General features: G+C 43.1%; 1 protein-coding gene across 3 annotated transcripts in view; it reads left to right on the forward strand.

The window, feature by feature from the left end:
- The first annotated feature begins 854 nt into the window (after nt 1-854).
- Nucleotides 855-18182, forward strand: part of LOC148026426 (U-box domain-containing protein) — a 46496-nt gene continuing 29168 nt past the window's right edge. For 2 of the 3 annotated variants that reach the window (XM_087690865.1, XM_087690867.1), the window contains exon 1: nt 856-1782. In XM_087690865.1, the coding sequence (XP_087546991.1) occupies nt 914-1782 (869 nt within the window). In that variant the 5' untranslated portion in view covers nt 856-913. Of the gene's footprint in view, nt 1783-18182 lie in introns of all 3 variants that reach the window. The other variant, XM_087690866.1, reaches the window with a different exon arrangement.

Genomic DNA, 18182 nt, shown 5'->3' on the forward strand with positions numbered 1-18182 from the left:
CAGTTCTCAGCATAGCACCATCTCTCTCTCTCTCTCTCTCTCTCTTTGTGCATGCTAGCAAGGGGCCATCCTTTAGCTCAAAGCACACATGCTCTCAATATGGTGCTTCTGTCTGTCTGTCTGTCTCTCTCTCTCTCTCTATGGCGGAAAAGGGGGCAATGAGGGAGCAGATGGGCGGCCATGGCAAACTTGGATATTAGTGGTAGCATAGAGAGAGAGAGGAGAGAGGAAAAAGAGGAGAGAGAGGGGAAAGATGAAAGAGAAAAGAGAAGAAGAAAGGGGGAGAGAGGGGAAAAGGAGGAAAGAGAAAAGAAAAGAAATAAGGAGAGAGAGGTAGAGGAAAAAAAGAGAAAAGGAGAGAGAGAGTTGGGGAGGGAGAAGAAAAAGAGGAGAGAGGAAATAAAAGAAAAAAGAGTGGGAGAGAAAAAAGCTGAGCAAGAGAGAGAGGAAAAATAAGAAAGAGACAAAACGAAAAATAAGGAGCGAGAAAAGCAAAAAAAAAGAGAAAAGAAAAAAGAGAAGAGAGAAAAGCAAAAAGATGAGAGAGAGTAGGGGGGAAGAAGAAGGGAAGTGACTTTGCTTACCTTCATGCACAAGGAACGCTACTATGATATGATCGCGATGACCATCATCATTATACGTACTACACCTATAATTTTATTGTGCCTAATTAGTTGATAATTACATTACGTTTATCTCCGACTAGTGATTCTGCATAATATAATTACTTGCGCATTAAGCTGAAGAGAGGCTTTTTAGATGCTTTGCAAAATTCAATTTCAAAAATTAAGAAATTGAGAGAGAGAGAGAGAGAGAGAGAGAGAGAGAGAGAGAGAGTATATTACATTACATCAGGCACAAAGCTGGTTCTTTCAGCGTTCGATCCTCTCTGCGTTCGTCACGTTGGCCCGCCATGGCGCAGCCCAGAGCAGGCCGAAGCCCCGCAGAGACCGAAGATTTCGCCTTGCGGCGAATTCTGCTGATTACTCTGTCGCCTCCTTCAGTTGGCGATGGCGGAGAGGCGCGCCATTCGTCCTCATCCATGGCCATATACATGGAGCAGCTGGCAGCAGAGCTTCTCAGCGAAAGCCGCCCCCTTCTGCTGTCCTGTGACGTGCTCGAGCGTGCAGTGATCGAGCGCCTCTCCAATCCGCCCTCTCCTTCCTGTGAGCCCCCATTGGCATACCTGCTCGGATGCTACCGCAGAGCCACAGACGAGGCCCGGAAGGTGCAGGGCATGAAGGTTAAGCAAATCGCGTCGCAGGTGCAAGATGCCATTTCTCAAGTCAAGGATTTGGCTGTCTCCTATGTTGGGATTATGCTTGAACAGCCAGACATGTTCCCCAGTCCACCTGGCTCCCCTGCCCCTTCCCAAAAGGCATCATTATTGTCCCTCATACTTGGTGACACATCCTTGTCGACATCGCTCGGGACAGAAACCACTAGCAATTCATTGCCACCGGGATTCCTGGATCATTTTATCAAGCGATTTGAAGGGGAGCCCAACTTCGAGGAGTTCTGGAGGCCTGCATTTGAGGGGCTCCGGCACAGCGTTTTGAGGTTTTCTGTTCTGGGTCCTTTCCAACCGTTCCTGAAGGTGTTGATCATGCTGGTTTCTTACCCATCTGTTGCCAAAGCATTAATGAACCACCCATATTGGCTGCCAAAGGGTGATCATATCACAGGCCGCCTTTTGGAAGTTAGCAGCGTATTGGGTCCGTTCTTTCACATTAGTGCGATTCCAGACCATCCTATGTTTGGAGCAGCAGAGCCTGATGTCGGGTATAGTACATTAGCTTGGCACTCTCAAAAGTATTCGGCAAATCTACATTAAAAGTTAGGTTGTTCATGTCAAATGGTGAATTGACATAGTCTTGAAAAAAAAGGGTATTTTGCTTTGCATATGCTCCTGTGTTTGTAGGATAGCGTTCCCTGGTTGTATGGGATGTTGTTCCCATTGTGTTTTAACTTTGCTGGAGTCGAGTAGAGACAGGTCTTGCTCAAAACAAAGTCGCAATTTTAATTTTTAGTCTTGTCCTATTTTTTTGGCCCAACCATGTTGTTTAGGCATTTGAAACATTCTCACCAGTTTTAGATCACTGTGTCGTGTGCACGTACTGCAAGGCAATCTGACAGGTGGGTGACTATCCACTTAGACATTTCTCTCTCTAATGCTTCTAGTCTTCCCTCTCCTAGTGCCATATGAACACATTTGACTCGTGTGCATGGGCTGCCTTGTATCAGCCCTTTGTAAAGAAATGGTATGCCAAAGGCAGAGAAAATACCAAGTGCACGACAAACATGAAGAACACTATCTACACTATGCTAAATAAAAATGAATGAATCAGAATGATACAATGAGAGGGCCTTGAACCTGTATATTTCAAGGACTGGGGCAGAGGTGTCTGAGAGTTGTGTCAGAGTGTGTCGTACTCAATATGGATCTTAAAAAGCAGCAGCAACAGTCCACTAGGCTATGATGATGATGTCGATGCATTAGAGGGAGCAGTGTGTAATCCTCCTCAGTCTCTAATGAAGATGGTACCCCTTAAGGTAGGTAGTAGCGGTAGAAACAAAGCTGAGGTGATGCACCTAATGACATTGGCAGCTCATGTTGGCAGCTGGAGTGAATGCAGCAGGCAGCCTGCTGTATAGCAAAATGCAGGTTTGGGTGATGCCTACATCAGTTGGTGACCTCAGAATGAGCAAAGCACAGATGTGGCATGACTCCTGTGCAGGTTGCCTTGCTGGACCTGAGTCTTTGCAGCAAGGGCAGCCTGTCTACCAGCTCCCAGGTGTGATCAACCTCCAAGCAAGTTGTAGAAGGTCATGGCATGTTGGTCAGCCATTGGGCAGTAGTCTGATGTGTCCTCCACGAATGGAGATGTCCTCTAGATGGCAGTAGGTTGAGATGGATGGACAGCAGCTCCAGATGGGGTGTCGCCCATGGTCAGCAGTGTGAGGGTAAATGGCTGATGGCTGAGTGTGAATAATCAGGGATAAGGGGTGCTCAAACAACTAACTCTATTTGTAGAGAATTTTGATGCATTTGTCCTACTGTTAAAGAATAAAACCACTTATATTTGGTAATAAGCAATAAACGTCTTTTGGGGCTGTTTTAGGATAACTAAAAATGGATTAATGCAAATGTTCTTTATGATTGTGCAAACGCTTGTACTAGTGGCTCAACACTCTTTTCAGTCCTATTTGCGATTACCCATCATCTTCATTTTCTCTTCAGTTTGCAGACCTACTAGTTGCATATTCTTACTTCCACTCACATTTTGATGTGGACTCTGCTGCTGATTCCTGGCAGTTCTATTGTTCAGTACTGTTGCAGCCTTGATCAAGCTGAGACAGCTGCCTTTTGCCTGTTGGACATGCTTTGCCACTTTAACAGCTGTACTTTTCTGTTTGGTGCTGCTGGTTTTTCATTTTCAAGTCCTGGGGCACCTTGGTGCAGTTGCATTTTTACTAGACAGCCATTTGTAGGAGCAGAGCCGGGGGTTTTGGATGGGCTGTGTTTAGTATTCTAGGCACCAGAAACGCTGGGGCTGAGGCTTGTGTTGACAGCCATGCTAGTCTCCTCTGCAATTAGACTTCACTCTGTCCTCTCTTTTGGCGATGATACCATGTGAAAGTGCGCTACGGAAGAAGGAACACACACACACACACAATCTAGAGGGAAGTTTCCTGTCGTAGTGCTTCTGCCCTTCAACCTGCAGTCTCGCCCTCCCAGAGCTACTTCTATCCTCACAGATTTGGGATCTAGACCAGATTCTGAGCAGGGTGTTTGTATAGTGATGGTGCTATGCTCTACTTCTGCCATGTACAGTGAAAGCGACTTGTTTCTGACCTAGGGCGTGTGTACAAACAAGGTGTTACTCACAGTTTGACCTTCAGATTTGAGCTCCAATCCAGTGCAGAACTGCAGTTATACCTCAGACAGCACTTGTCACGTCTACTATTCTGCGCAGCACTCACAAAGGTTGGGCTTTTACTATGGCTAATATGTAGGCATAAAGTGGTATTGATGTGGCTTTTCTTAACCAGCATATTGGGCATGGGGATGAGAAAGAATTGGTTGAGGCGGATGGTGACTCTTTGGCTGAGGATTCTGGTCAGTTGATGGAAGGGGATGATATGGGAAAATGCCGTAAGATAACGGTTGATGAACATTTTTGTGTGCTCCGGATTTGCCTCAGCAAGGTGTTCGTGTTTCTTGCTCACAGGCTGACGAGTCTTATAGTTCATGCTTGCCATTGCCAACAATCTTATGTCTGATTATGTTCATGCTAATGAGGGTGAAGTGAGCTCTTTATCGAAAGGGGATCATGTGGTTGCTGTCATGGGAATCGACCTAGTTTTATAGTAAATTGTTGCCTTTCATGAGAGGGCAGCCATCCTTTATTTTATGGGTAGGACTCCTTTGATTGCTCGGATTCTCGCTTGGCTGGAGTCCATGCTTGTGAGTGACGATCCACGTCATGATGGTGTTCTTGGGCAAGTGCAAGCTCCTCTCATGAAAGAGATTTATGATGGGCCGAAGGGGTTTTTTTGAGGTCCTTTTTTGTTCTTCGGATGTGCATGCTTGCATTATGCAACATATTCCTTTGTTTTTGGATGGTCAGTTGGTCCATAGGGTCCTATGGAGGCCTATGGTTGAGTTTGAGGAGGTTCTTAGGAAGGCATGCCCAATTTGGGTGGAGGTAGTTAATTTTCTTGCTCATCTTTGGAGACTTCTTCCTTTGGTTTTGAGATCCCTTGGCGAGGTGTTGTGGAGCCCTGTTTGGCCTCCCATAATAGGAACAAGGCTTGTATGCTTTGGGACACTAGGAAACCTCTGCCTACTAAAATTTATTTTGAGGTCCTTGGATTGTAGATGTTGGTTTTTGAGCTCAAATGGTGGACATTTGCTGGGCATTACTTTCGATGTGGCCAATTGGACCATTTTATTTTTGAATGTGATAGTAGCCTTGAGGTTTTGTAGTGTTCTTTGGACCGTGACATGGATATGCAAGAGAGTAATTCCTAGCCTTTGACTTGGCAGTAATATGTTGCTCCTCTTGTGCCTCCTGCCGTGCATGGACATAATAATGGAAATAAGGATGTTTCCCAGGTTGGTATTGAGCGTGAGTCACATTCAGTTGATCGGGACCTGCCTCCTTGGGATGATTCTTGGGTCCCTGTGGTTAGATGCAATGCTTACAGGAATCTTGTTCGACTCCTGCTCACCCATCTCCTCATCTTGTTACTCGGACTTTTCAATGTAGAGATAGGGGTTTTTACATGAAACCTCAATCTTCGCGTGTACCTGTAGTTGGTGTGGTTGATAAAAGTGCTTCTGATTTTGCTTTGCAAATTGATGCTTATGGGAGGCGTTTGCCCCCTTGGGATATTTTCTATTCTTATCAACAACAATTCCTTTCTCGTGCTTCGATTGCGAGTTTGCAGAGGGCGGATCTTGTGGATGTGATTCATAGTGAGATGGAGAGATTTCAGGTTGCTAAAGCTATGGATTTAAAGGGAAATCAGTGATTTAGTAGTTCTCTCTCTTTTTGTTTATCATGAGACTTGCTTTATGAAATGTTAAAGGCATTTTTTCTGGTTGTAAGTAGTATCGGTTGTGGAAAATTGTTTTTGCTGGTGATTGGGATGTTTTTTGTGCCATGGAACACAAACAACATGCTTTGGTAGGTTCTTCTTATGTATATAACGATTATACAATGTTTTTTAGTAGACAGGTTCCACATAAATCTGGAGTTATGTTGGCTGTTCGATCTTCCTTGCAATCATCCTTGGTTTCTCAGGATGCTCGTAGCAAATTTGTGATGCTGGAAATCATATATGAGGGTGAGGTTTTGTGGTTGGTGGGTGTGTATACTTCCTCTATTACTCGGGAACGCTATCAACTTTGGGATGACTTGCACTGCCTTTAACTTGCTTGTCAAGGTTTTGTTATGGGTAATTTTAATGCATGCGTATTTGCAGATCAGGCAACTTCACCTCACTTGGTCATGGATGGTCTTGAGTGTCAGGCTTCTTTGAAACAAGACATGTGGTCTTTGATGCGTCCTTCACAGTCTAGATATACTTATCGCTCTCTTCAGCATCTAGATACTTGGGCTAGACTTGATAGGATATACATTTGTTAGAGTGATTCTTTTTTTCTAGTAGTGATTGATATGTGGGTGGAGCGACAACATGTCTTATCAGATCACTATTCCTTGGTTTTGGAATTGACTCATAGACCGGTTCATGCCTTTAAGTCTCTGCTTGCTTGTTTGCCTTTGCGTTTCAATCAATCTTTTTTGTTGCAAAATGAGTTTTTGGAGTGTATCCAGCAATTGATTGCTTCTTTTAGCCGGAGGGTTCTATTTGGGAGTATGGAAGCATGGGCTATTTTTAGGGATAATGCACGTGCCTTGTCCTGATAGTATGGTATTCAGCTTGCTTCTTTTCGAGCTGAATTGCACCATTCACAAACTTTGTTGCTTGACTTGTTGTCTTTGTATCAGTCATGGGATACTATTGATGACTTGGTTACATACATTGAATGGTTGAAATGTAGAGTTCAATTTCTTGAAGAGGAGGAATATGCTAAACGTAAATGGCTGGTGTGAAAAAATACCCTAACACAGAAACATAAACATAAACCGTACGACAAAGCACAGACTGATAAAAGAATACAATTAGGGTTAGGGTAACTCAGAGACAATGAACACAGTGAATGAATGAAGTGATATGACTATTGAATATACGATGCTCATGCAACAAACACACTATGTAGTGAATGAGTATTGAACCTCGAACGCTTGTACCTCAAGGATATGGGTAGGGGTAATGAGTTGGAGAGTGTGTCGTACTTTGAACAGATCCCGAATTGCAGCAAGGCAGCCTCCTGATGTCGAACACCAACAAACGCAGTAGTGAGAAGTTGGATCTGATGTAGACAGCAGTGAGGAGAGAGAAAGACTAAAAACGCAGGCATGAGAGCCTATAGGAGAGAGAGACAAAACGCAGACTACAGAAGAGAGACTAAAAACACTGGCAGGACAGCCTGCAGGAGAGAGAACTGCCAAACGCAGGCTGCAGATAACGTGACAGGCAGTACAACAGTAGGTTTGTGTAGGAATAGTAGTTGCCTGGCTGGAATCAGCTCCAAACTTCGTGAAGAGGGTTGGAAATCAGGCGCCAGCTGATGAAGACAGCAATGGACAACGTCGACTAAGATGTCCTCTGCGAACGGGGTGTGGGCAACAAGTTGAAACACTTGAAATCTACAAAAACGAGATTAAGGGCTGAATGGAGGGCAGCATACGTATAGTAGGATATAGCTAACCCCCTATGCAGTAGTTCGAACATATAAGTTCGGGTCATAAGGGGTAGAATGGTATCTGTGAGTCTGCAAAAACTTATCCATCCTATGGAACCAAGACAACGGTGCTTGCTTCAGCCCATAAAGAGCTATATGCAAACAGAATATCTTATCCCTAGGGTTTTGTGAAGGAAAGCCCGGTGACTGCTCCACATAGACTTCCTCCTCCAATTAACCGTTTAGGAAGGCACTCTTAACATCCATCTGATGTATCGGCCAACCATGGTGAGCGGCTAACGCGAGTAGCAATTGAAAGGAAGTCAACCACGCAATAGGGGCAAAGGTCTCTTCATAATCAATGCCATGCTTCTGTTGAAATCCTTGCACTACAAGGCGAGCCTTGTACTTGTCTAAAGTCCCATCAGCTTTTAGCTTAGTCCTAAAAATCCACTTTGTCCTGATGACTTTCTTGTGGCTCGGACGATCCACCAATGTCCAAGTCTCATTTCGGTCAATACTCTCTAGCTCCTTCTCCATGGCCTCTCGCCATTGAGGGTGCTGAAGAGCCTCCTGCCATGTATCCAGCTCAGAATGCGCTATATAATTAACTGTAAACAGCGACGCAAATGATGCTTCAGGAGCAAGCTAGGTAGATCTTCTAGGTCTCTCCGGAGTGGAATCCAATGGTAGGATTCTCAAATCCCGCATGGTTTGCTGGTATCAACGAGGTAACAGGTCTCGCAGAGGGGAATGTGGGAGCGGAAGAATCTGCAGAAATGTTAGAAGCGAGAAGTAGACTAGGCTCAGTAGGCACGATCTCTGATGATGTGGAAAAAGAAATCGGGTTGAAATCCGGTACAGAGGACTGCACGATATCCCTCTCGTCAAAGACAACATTCTGTCTAACGATCACCTTGTTTGTCCAAGGATCAAACAAATGATAGGCTTTTGCTTCAGAGGAGTATCCCACAAAAATAAGGAGATTAGCTTGGGGAGTGAGCTTTCCTATCTTGTCATTAGGTGTGTGTGTGTGTGTACACACAATACCTGAAGACTCTGAAGTGGGAAATAACAGGCCAAGAGCCAAAAAATGCCTCATACGGGATCTTATGAGAAAGAGCTGCAGTTGGACATCAATTGAGGATGTATATTGAAGTGTTAACAGCCTTGACCCAAACGCGCTCAGGGAGCTTCACTGCAAACAACATAGAGCGCGCCATTCCTATGACTGTCGGGTTCCTACGCTCTACGACTCCATTCTGAGAAGGGGAGTTGGTAGAGGTGAGCTGGCGTGAGATGCTATGCTTCTGTAGAAACTCGGAAAACTTGTGGGAGATGAACTCACCATCGCTATCACTCCTTATGCAACCGACGCAACGATCGGTCTAGTTATGAACCAGCAACACCCAAGCAAAAAAATATGTGAAAGCATTTGACTTATGCTTGAGAAAGTACACCCACATGTGTCTGGAATGATCATCCACAATAAAAAAGAAGTACAACATGCCGTTCAAGGCGGTAATGGATGTCGGTCCACAAAGATCAACATGAATCAATCTAAGAGGTGTCTCAGCACGATGTGAGGTTTTGGTGAGGGAATGAGGTACGATATCGCTTCTCGAGCTGATATGCTTTACAGACATCTCAAGCTAGCTTCAAGCGTGGAAGGTTCTCAACCAACTCATGGCGTGACAACTCATAAAGAGAGTCATAACCAAGATGCCGTAAGCGAAAACGCCAAAGGTGCTCATTGTTCGTAGGCTCCCAAGATGTGGCTAAGGCTTGGAAGCTATGGAACACGGAGCCCTCAACTATCGGCTCCGTAAAAAAATGTGTCATGTGGTATAGGCCATCAGGCTGTGCCTCACCGCGAGCAATCACTAAATCAGTTTGAGAGTCAAGGACCTCGACTGTGGTTGCTGTAAAGAAGACTGCTCACCCCAACCGGCAAAGCTGTTGAACAGATAACAAGTTTACCCCAAGCTGAGGGACATGATATACATTGTCCAGCGAAGCCAGATCCAAACCCTTATTAGTGGCAAAACTGACACATGCTTGAGCTTGAATCTTGACCGAGTTGTTTCGTACGCGGACCCGCCCAGTTGCAGGGGCGTGGGAATGGAAAATGTCGGCTATAGGAGTCATATGATGTGTAGCTCCACTGTCCATAATCCAAATAGGAGCGGAGTGCTCGGCTGTGATGAGTGGGCCTTTGCGGTAACCTCGTCAGGAGGCAACTCACATATGTGGACGAGACTCGCATCTGATGTCTCTATGGAGACGATGTGGGCCTCTGTAGACTAGTCAGACAAGCCCTCTGGAGTTGAGAATTTTGTTGACTGAGATGCCTGAGCGATGGCAGTATAAGTCTGACCTTTAAACTGCCCCTTGCCATCACCTTGCCTCCCTTGTTGGGGGTTACCCGACTGAGGGGTGGGGGTCTGTGACTTAGGTTTTGGTGCTGTGCCTCTTGCCTTTGATTAACATTCGTCGTCAAAATGGCCAGCCTTTTGACAATGTTGACAATATCTATTCTTTTTAGGTACATTCTGCCACCCAGGTTTGAGAGATCGGGATGTTCCTTGTGATTCCCCGGATTGATGATTTTGCTTTTGATTTTGATTTTGATTTTGATTTTAAGTGGAGGTTTGGTTTTGTTTTCCCTTCCCTTGTTACCCTTTCTGAGAATGAGCAACAAGAGTCCCCTCTGAAGAGGAATTCATATGAAACTGATTGAACAACCGTGTGTAACGCAACAATTGACACTCAAATTCATAGAATGTAGGCATGGTAGGCTTTGAAACTATACCTTCCACAAAATTGAAGTATTTCTTGGGGAGTTTATTTAGGAACACTGTGACCTGATCGTTAGAGGACTTGGGAGTCCCCGTAGTGGAGAATTCAACAAGAAGACGCCGATACTCAGTCAACTTGACTTTCAAGTCATTCCGGTCAGTGATTTTGAAAAGCTGGAGCTCATGGTCAAGATTGATACGATGGGTCTTATCCCGAGCCGCATAGCGGTCAGTCAAGTGTGCCCATCGCTCAGACGCCAAGTCAAAATACTGAAGCTGAGAATGAAACTTAGGCGATAAGCCCTGCATCAGCTTGACAAGAGCGAAGGCATTCCTAGCCTTCCATGAGCAAATGACCTCGTATGGGACAAGTGCAGGATTGGGTTGGGGTTTCAACCCCTGTAGAAGATCCCATAGGTTTTGGGAGTCAAGGACATGTCTCATCAAGTTCAACTAAGTGGTAAAGTTTGACCCATTAAAACGAGTTTTTTCATTAAATGCATGCTTGGCAGAAGATGAGCTAGAACCATGAGGTGTCGGGTAGGTGGGGTAAGATGGATGTGGGGGATAAGATTGTGGGGGGTAAGATGGTGGAGGTGGATATGTCTGATAGGTAGAAGGAGGGGGTATAGGTGGGTAGGCAGAAGTAGGCTGTGAGTGTCCAATGAGTGCCGATCGAGGCAAATGCACTGGAACATGAATGTTTCCATAAGGTGCCAGTGTAGGTGGAGGCATTGGGACACAAAAGCTCTGTCCAAAGTGAGGCTGGGGCACAACAGTATGACCAGAAGGTCCACTAGGTAAACCCATGGAGGCAAACAGTGGAGTCAACTGATCCACACTCGGGAGAGACTGGGGGGGATACCTAAGCTGCAATGATTCTGAAAATGTGTGAAGTAGGTGGAGCACCGCCCGATTGAGTGAAGAATGAGGTCCTAAAGGATGTGTCTATGTTTCCATAACTCCTCGGTGTGATGTGCGGTGCGACATGAGGTGTCTGAAATGGAAATGTAAATGGTGTGAATGGAAGTGGAGAAGCAGCGGAAGAATGTGGTGGGATGGGTGAATTTTGAAAATGTGGTGTGTGAGGTGCAGATGCATTTTGTTCATTTTTAACATTTAATGATTGGAAATGAAAATGTGTAGATGATGATGCACCATGCAATGAAGAAAAAGGAACACCAAATTCATTCTGATTTGTGAAGTAGACTAAAAAGAAGGAAGGCTAGAAGAAGAGGTACTTGGTTTTTTCTTATAATCCCCACAACGTGTGTTAACATACAAGAATTGGTCCTCAAGAGGACCTTTTCCGTAGTCAACAGACTAGACCTTTTCTTCCAAATGATCTCTACTAGAATATTGCAAAGAGAAGAGATAAAAGAAGAAGGAACTAAAGACGAATCTAAAGTACATTGCACCGGAGTGGACAGAAAAGGATAAAAGAAAGGAATATACTCCGGTCCGGGTCTTGTTCTCCAAGAGAGGGGACCCATCCCTGATGGAAGTCTTGACAGCCCTGCAAAATCATCAGATTTACATGCAACATTTGAAGAGAGAAATTCATGCATACCTTTATTTAGAAGCTTTTCTTGAAGGGCAATTCTTCGATCGAGCTTAGTTTGTATTCTTTAGAGGTTAGCTTGTCTAGCTTTTCTTCCATGTAATCAGAAGTGTCTTCCACCATGTTGGAACTTTGTGAAGCAAGTTGATCGGCCCACTCTCGGTCAGTTCTCGACATAGTTGGTTCTGGAGACTGAATCGGTGTTGTGTTTGAAGTCATTTGGACCTACTGTTGTTCTTGCTTCTTGTGTAGAGCTTTCAGATCAAAGGCCTAGGTTTCTCAGAGAGATCGAGACTCTGATACCATGTGAACATAAACAAAAACCATATGACAAAGCACAAACTGATAAAAGAACACAGTTAAGGTTAGGGTAACTCAGAGACAATGAACACAATGAATGAATGAAGTGATATGACTACTGAATATACGATGCTTATGCAGCAAACACACTATGTAGTGAATGAAATATTGAACCTTAAACTCCTGTATCTCAAGGATCAGGGTAGGGGTAACGAGTTGGAGAGTGTATTGTACTCTGAATAGATCTCGAATTGCAGCAAGGTAGCCTTCGGATGCTGAACGCCAGCATATGTAGCAATGAGAAGTTGGATCTGATGCAAACAATAGTGAGGAGAGAGAAAGACTAAAAACGCAGTCAAGACAGTCTGTAGGAGAGAGAAAGACTAAAAACACATATTACAGGAGAGAAAAAGACTAAAAACGCAGGCAGGATAGCCTGCAGGAGAGAGAAAACTGCCAAACGCAGGTTGCAGATGACATGGCAGGTAGTACGGCAGTAGGTCTGTGCAGGAACAGCAGTTGCTTGGCTGGAATCAGCTCCAAATTGCATGAAGAGGGTTGGAAATTAGGCGCCAATTGATGGAGACAGCAATGGACAGCTTCGGCTAAGATGTCGTTCGCGAACAGGGCATGGGCAGCGAGCTGAAACACTTGAAATTTGCAAAAACGAGATTAAGGGCTGAATGGAGGGCAACATACGTATTTATAGAAGGTTTGGGCCCTCCCAAGTGGATTTGTGCTTATGGGACACAGAAACTCTCTAGGAACACGTTTCTTTGAAATAAACAAGGTTTCTTCATTAATTAAGCTTGTTTTGGGCTGTTTAAGTAAAGCTAATGCATTTTTAGCTCAACAACTGGCCCAAGTAGAAGCTTTGCATGATAATAATTGTCAATCTCATCAGTTCTTTGCTTATTTACGCTAAAAATACACTCGGGAAAATATTGTCCATTTGTTGAATGAGCAAGGTGATATGGTTATTGAACTTGTCTTCATCTTCCAAATGTGCATCGACTATTATAAATCTTTGTTGGGTCCACAAGAGATTCTTTTGTATGCCGTTCTCTTTGCTTGTCGATACATTCGTGACTTGGTTAGTAATCGGTTAAGCTTGAATGTGTTGATTTGATGGAGGCTGATATCTCAGAGGTTGAAGTGGAGGATGTGTTGTCCCATTTACTATGTAGGAAAAGCCTTGGTTGGAATGGGCTTCCTAATGAGTTGTTTTCAGCCCATGTTGAGTAGCTTAAGGGCCCATAACTCGCCTATGTTAGCAAGTGTGAAATTTTGGTTTGATGCCTTCAGATTGGAAGATTGCAGTGATTTGTTTGTTGCCCAAGGTTCCTTCTCCAACTTTCTTGAAATAATGGAGACCCATTTTTGTAATGGGCTCTAAGTATAAAATCTTTTCTAAAATCATTGCCAATAGATTGCAAAAAGTATTCTTGCGCTTGGTTCATCCACTTCAATATGGTTTCATTAAGGGACAGAATATCACGCATAACATTTTGAATGTTTAACTGGGGATTGATTTTGCCAAAGCCTTTGGCCAGTATGGTTATGTTTCAGCTTGATCTTGAAAAGGCATTTGATCATGTCAGTAGGTCTTTCTTGCGACAGTTGATGTCTACCATGGGCTTTAGTCCTCGCATGACTTCTCTCGTTGATACAATTAGTTAGGGTGTTGTGGCACATATTGTACTTAATGGAGGGATCAGTGATGAAATTGCCTGGTCTCGTTCTCTTCGGCAAGGCTACCCTCTTAGTCCTTTGCTATTTGCCTTAGTCACTCACCCAATGCTCTCTTTGTTGGATGAGTTGGATGATCAAGGCGAGATTGTTGGTTTGTCTCTTTCCAGTGGTGCCCAATTTTTGGATCAATCTTTGGTTGATGATTCCTTTATATTTCTCAAGGCTGATTGGACTAATATGAATTGAGCAATGGTTATGTGGAATCTCTTTGCTTTAGCTTCGAGGCTTCATATTAATGCTTAGAAATCTACACAGATTTCTTGTACGAGAGTGATTTGCAAGCTTTGGGTTGGCAAGGAGTTGTGATTTCTAAAGGAGATATTACCAGACACTTGGGTTATCCTATTGGTGTGGATGTAGCTCCTTGTGCCTTGCTTGATTGGATGCCATCCGGTATATATGATCGGTTTATGTGCTAGAAATCTCAAGGCCGGCCTCTTCATGTGATACTTAAAGTTGCTCAATGCATTATGATTAGTATGGCTATCAAGGTGAAGTTTTCATATGGAGGTTGCTTATTGGGGGTCTTCCATTTAGGTATGTGTTGCGTGCTTGCAAGATCCCCTGTGGTCATTGTGTATTTTGCACTACATGCGGTGAGACATTGCACATCTCTTCGTTTCTTACCTTGTTGCTCGACAAATTTGGAGTTTTTTTTCGCGTGAGTGGTCCGCCTTACAATCAGATCATTCTTGCCTTTTCCATTTCCTTAGATGGACAATTTTGTGGCATATTTGGCATACTCAGAATGCATTCTTTTTTGATTTTACTTCGGGTATCCATGGTCATGTGGCCGTGTTCGTGGTTTATTGTTATGGCAGATCTCCTTTGGTTCCAGCTGACCTGGTTCTTTCTGACATTGCTACTCCTTGGTTGGATATTGTTCGCTCCACTCTAGCTGTCCTTTCTGTGTGATATTTGTGTGTTATGGTCTTAGAGGCCCTTCGGCGTGATTTGTGTTTGTTCTATTTTTCTTACCTGGCTTGATGGTCTGATGTAAATATTGCCATTCAATCCAATTACATTTACGAAAAAAAAAGAGAGAGAGAATCTGTAAGGAAAGAAAAAAGAGACATGAAGTTAACAAGGAACAAATGTTGAATACAAAAGGACTGATCAGTCCATGCACGCAATGAATAGTGTCATTGAGGACCCTAGATCAGGCTGATGACGATGGCAACACTAGAGATGGAGGAAGATAAACAGAGTTGGAGTATGCACTTGCCAAGGAGGGAGGAAGATGATTTGCCAAGTGAGTGGGGGAGAGTATAAATAGCCAAATACCCCCAAATTTGGCCGACCTGAAATTTGGGGCCATTGACCAGCATTTAATACTGGTAAAAATTCTAGATAGGCTCAAAAAAATCCTAGAAAGGGTGGACAATGTCCGGTAAGCGAGGTAGACTTACATATCAGAAATTGCCTAGGAAATGCACATGAAATTCTGATTGGAGGAGAAAGTGCACTGAAAGGCAATAAACTAAGTGCTCTAGAATGAGCTACTTCCTCCATCAAAACAAGTGACAGACAGGTCAGAGCTCCTAACTCTAACTTAGACTGAGGCTCATAGGCAAGAGATGACAAGGCATGACAAACATGATTACTAACAACTTCTGCTAGCACTTCTCCTTTGGATGAGTACCTTCCCACAACGTGGGCATTGGGGTGGCTTCTTCTTGTCCTTCTTGTTCTTCTTGTCCTTGCCCTATTGTTTCTCTTTCTTCTTCTTCCCCCCATAAGAATGTGCAATAAATACTTTTGTAGAGCCGGATCCACTAGCTCCTACCTCTGAGTCGCTCATCATGCTCCAAGACAAGTGGGGCTAACTCCTCCTGAAGAAGAAGTCTCACAAGTCCTTGATGTGAGAAAATTGGTATAGAAAACATCGTACTTCGGAGATGGCAACTACATGAGGAAGAGTATAGCCATATCCCAAGAGGATATTGTTCATCCAAGGGATTCTAACTCATCCCTCATGTCCTCTAGTTTGTTGATGTGGTCCTTCGTGGAAGGAGACACATCAACTGTGAGCATACGCATTTTCTTCTTGAGGGTAATGCGGTGGGCAAAGGTCTTTTGATGATAAAGAGAAGAGAGCTTAGTCCACACTTTTGCCACTGTCCGTAACCTATACACATGAACAAGGGCAGGATTCACGAAGAATTAAAGCATTCTCTTTCCCGTTCTGAGATTGGTATGCACGCATTTCACCTATTCTTGTTGTCAACTAAAATGAGAAAAGATTTGTTAATTATTTTACTTAACAATATTGATTGATAGATTGCAACTATTTTAGAACTCTTGCTAGAATGAAACCAATCCGAAATTCTTCATACCCGAGGAAAATATGTGACAAAAAAATTGGAATATTGAATTGGAAGGGATGATGGGAGCAGGAGTTCATTTTGTTTACCAGACTCATAGGTGGAACCTCAAAATGTCACCCTACATTTTTATAGAGCGCAAAGGGGTTCATATTATTGATCTGATTGAGACAACTAGTCTCTCATGTGAAACCGGTGACTTTGTTTGTGATGCAATAATGGAGGGGAAAGAGTTTCCGATGGTAGGTACTAAATATCAAGTATCTTGATGTCACTACGTGAGTGAAAAATGGCTCAGCGGCACACTTACAAATTGGTCCACTATGGAAATGCGTCTTTGTAGATTTAAAGATTTGCAAGATGGAGAAAGACAAGAGAATTTGACCAACTCCTAAAGAAAGAGGCCTCAATCTTAAAGAGACAATTGGTTTAGTGTTAGACAAGTATCTAAGTGGCATTTAGTGTGTGTTAGACTTATCTGATATCGCGATAATTACTGATCAACATGAACAATCGATTGTTGTTTAGGGATATATTATTTTAGATATTCCCACAATTTGCATTGTTGATATGGACTGTGATTTGTATCTCACGAACATATTGATCTTGGGTAATGATGATGCTTGATAATCGATTCGATGGAACTGTAAATTTGTATACTCGATGACCATTAATTCGATTAAACTATATCTGTAAGTCAATTAATCGTTAAAAAGAGGGTGAACATGTATATTGAGCAATTGTTAGTTAATAAAATTGATGACTTGTAACAAATGTCGAGTGTGGAGGTGGGTCAATAGTTCTATTGTCAAATAGGGGATTCTCAAGTCCATGCACAGGTTCTCATAACCTCTTGGATAGTGATTGTCATCTTGGCGGGTCTATCCATTATAGCTACTCGCGATTTGCAAATGATACTGACTAGTATTCAAGAATTTTATCGAGTATATCTTCGAATTTATTACAGATTTGACTAGGACTCAAATGGGAGAAGAGGAATATTGACCTTGGGTACCATTCATTTGAACCATATATCTATTTATTTTTGTATCGAATTGGTTAGGCGCTTTGCTTCCTTGGTGAATCATTCAACTACCCCATGAAGAGTTGGCCGCACCTACAAATGATATCAACACAACTGTTGCGTTAGCCTTGTTGACATTAGTTGCATATTTCTATGCTGGCCTACACAAAAGAGGTCTCAGTTACTTTGGTAAATACATCCGACCGACTTCAGTATTGCTACCTATTAATATACTGGAAGATTTCACTAAACCCCTATCACTCAGTTCTAACTTCTTGCTTATTTGGAAATTATTGGCTAATGAGTTAGTAGTAGCTGTTCTCGTTTCATTGGTCCCTTTGATTGTAACTGTCCCCATGATGCTTTTACGACTATTTGCTAGTGCTATCCAAGCTTTCATTTTTGCTACTCCGGCTGCAGCCTATACAGGGGAATCCATGTCATCAGTAGATGTATTATTGACCGCTTCGTGGTATTCCATCCCGAAATAGCTCTACCTAACAATCGATTGGTCATCTACACAAGGACATTGCGGTAGCATAAGCAACTTCTGTGATATAATGATGTAGTAGTACCCTACCTTTTCTCATTCCGGTTTTCCTTTCTTGTTCTTCCTTTCCTTGTCTCTTTTTTACTTGCTTGCTCTAGCTTATCGTGTAAGAGTTGTTCAAAATTGACTATTTGTATGCGGGGCGTTTTTCCTACTCCCTTTTCTTTCTTCTAGAGAAAAAAGAAGAAATTGTAAGAAAGAGGAGAAAATTTCCCATTCTGATGAACTCAGTTCACCAAAATTAAAAAATAGGAGGATATTAATATGAATCCCTTGGTTTCTGCTGCTTCTATCATTGCCATTGGATTAGTCGTAGGCCTCGCTTTCATCGATCTTGGCATCAGTCAAGGAACTGATGCTGGTTAGATAATAGAAGGTATTGCGAGACAACCAAAGGCAGACGGTAAAATGTGAGGTACTTTACTCTTGAGCTTGGCTTTTATGGAAGCCCTTACAATTTATGGATTGGTTGTTGCTCTAGCACTACTGTTTGCAAATTCCTTCATTTGATTTCATTTTGTTAAAAGGAAAAAATGCTTCCTCCTAATTGTTTTTTCA

The sequence above is a fragment of the Lygodium microphyllum genome, chromosome 13 (genome assembly GCF_053477565.2).
Source record: "Lygodium microphyllum isolate KBCC chromosome 13, Lygodium_microphyllum_v1.1.10, whole genome shotgun sequence".
NCBI lineage: Eukaryota > Viridiplantae > Streptophyta > Polypodiopsida > Schizaeales > Lygodiaceae > Lygodium > Lygodium microphyllum.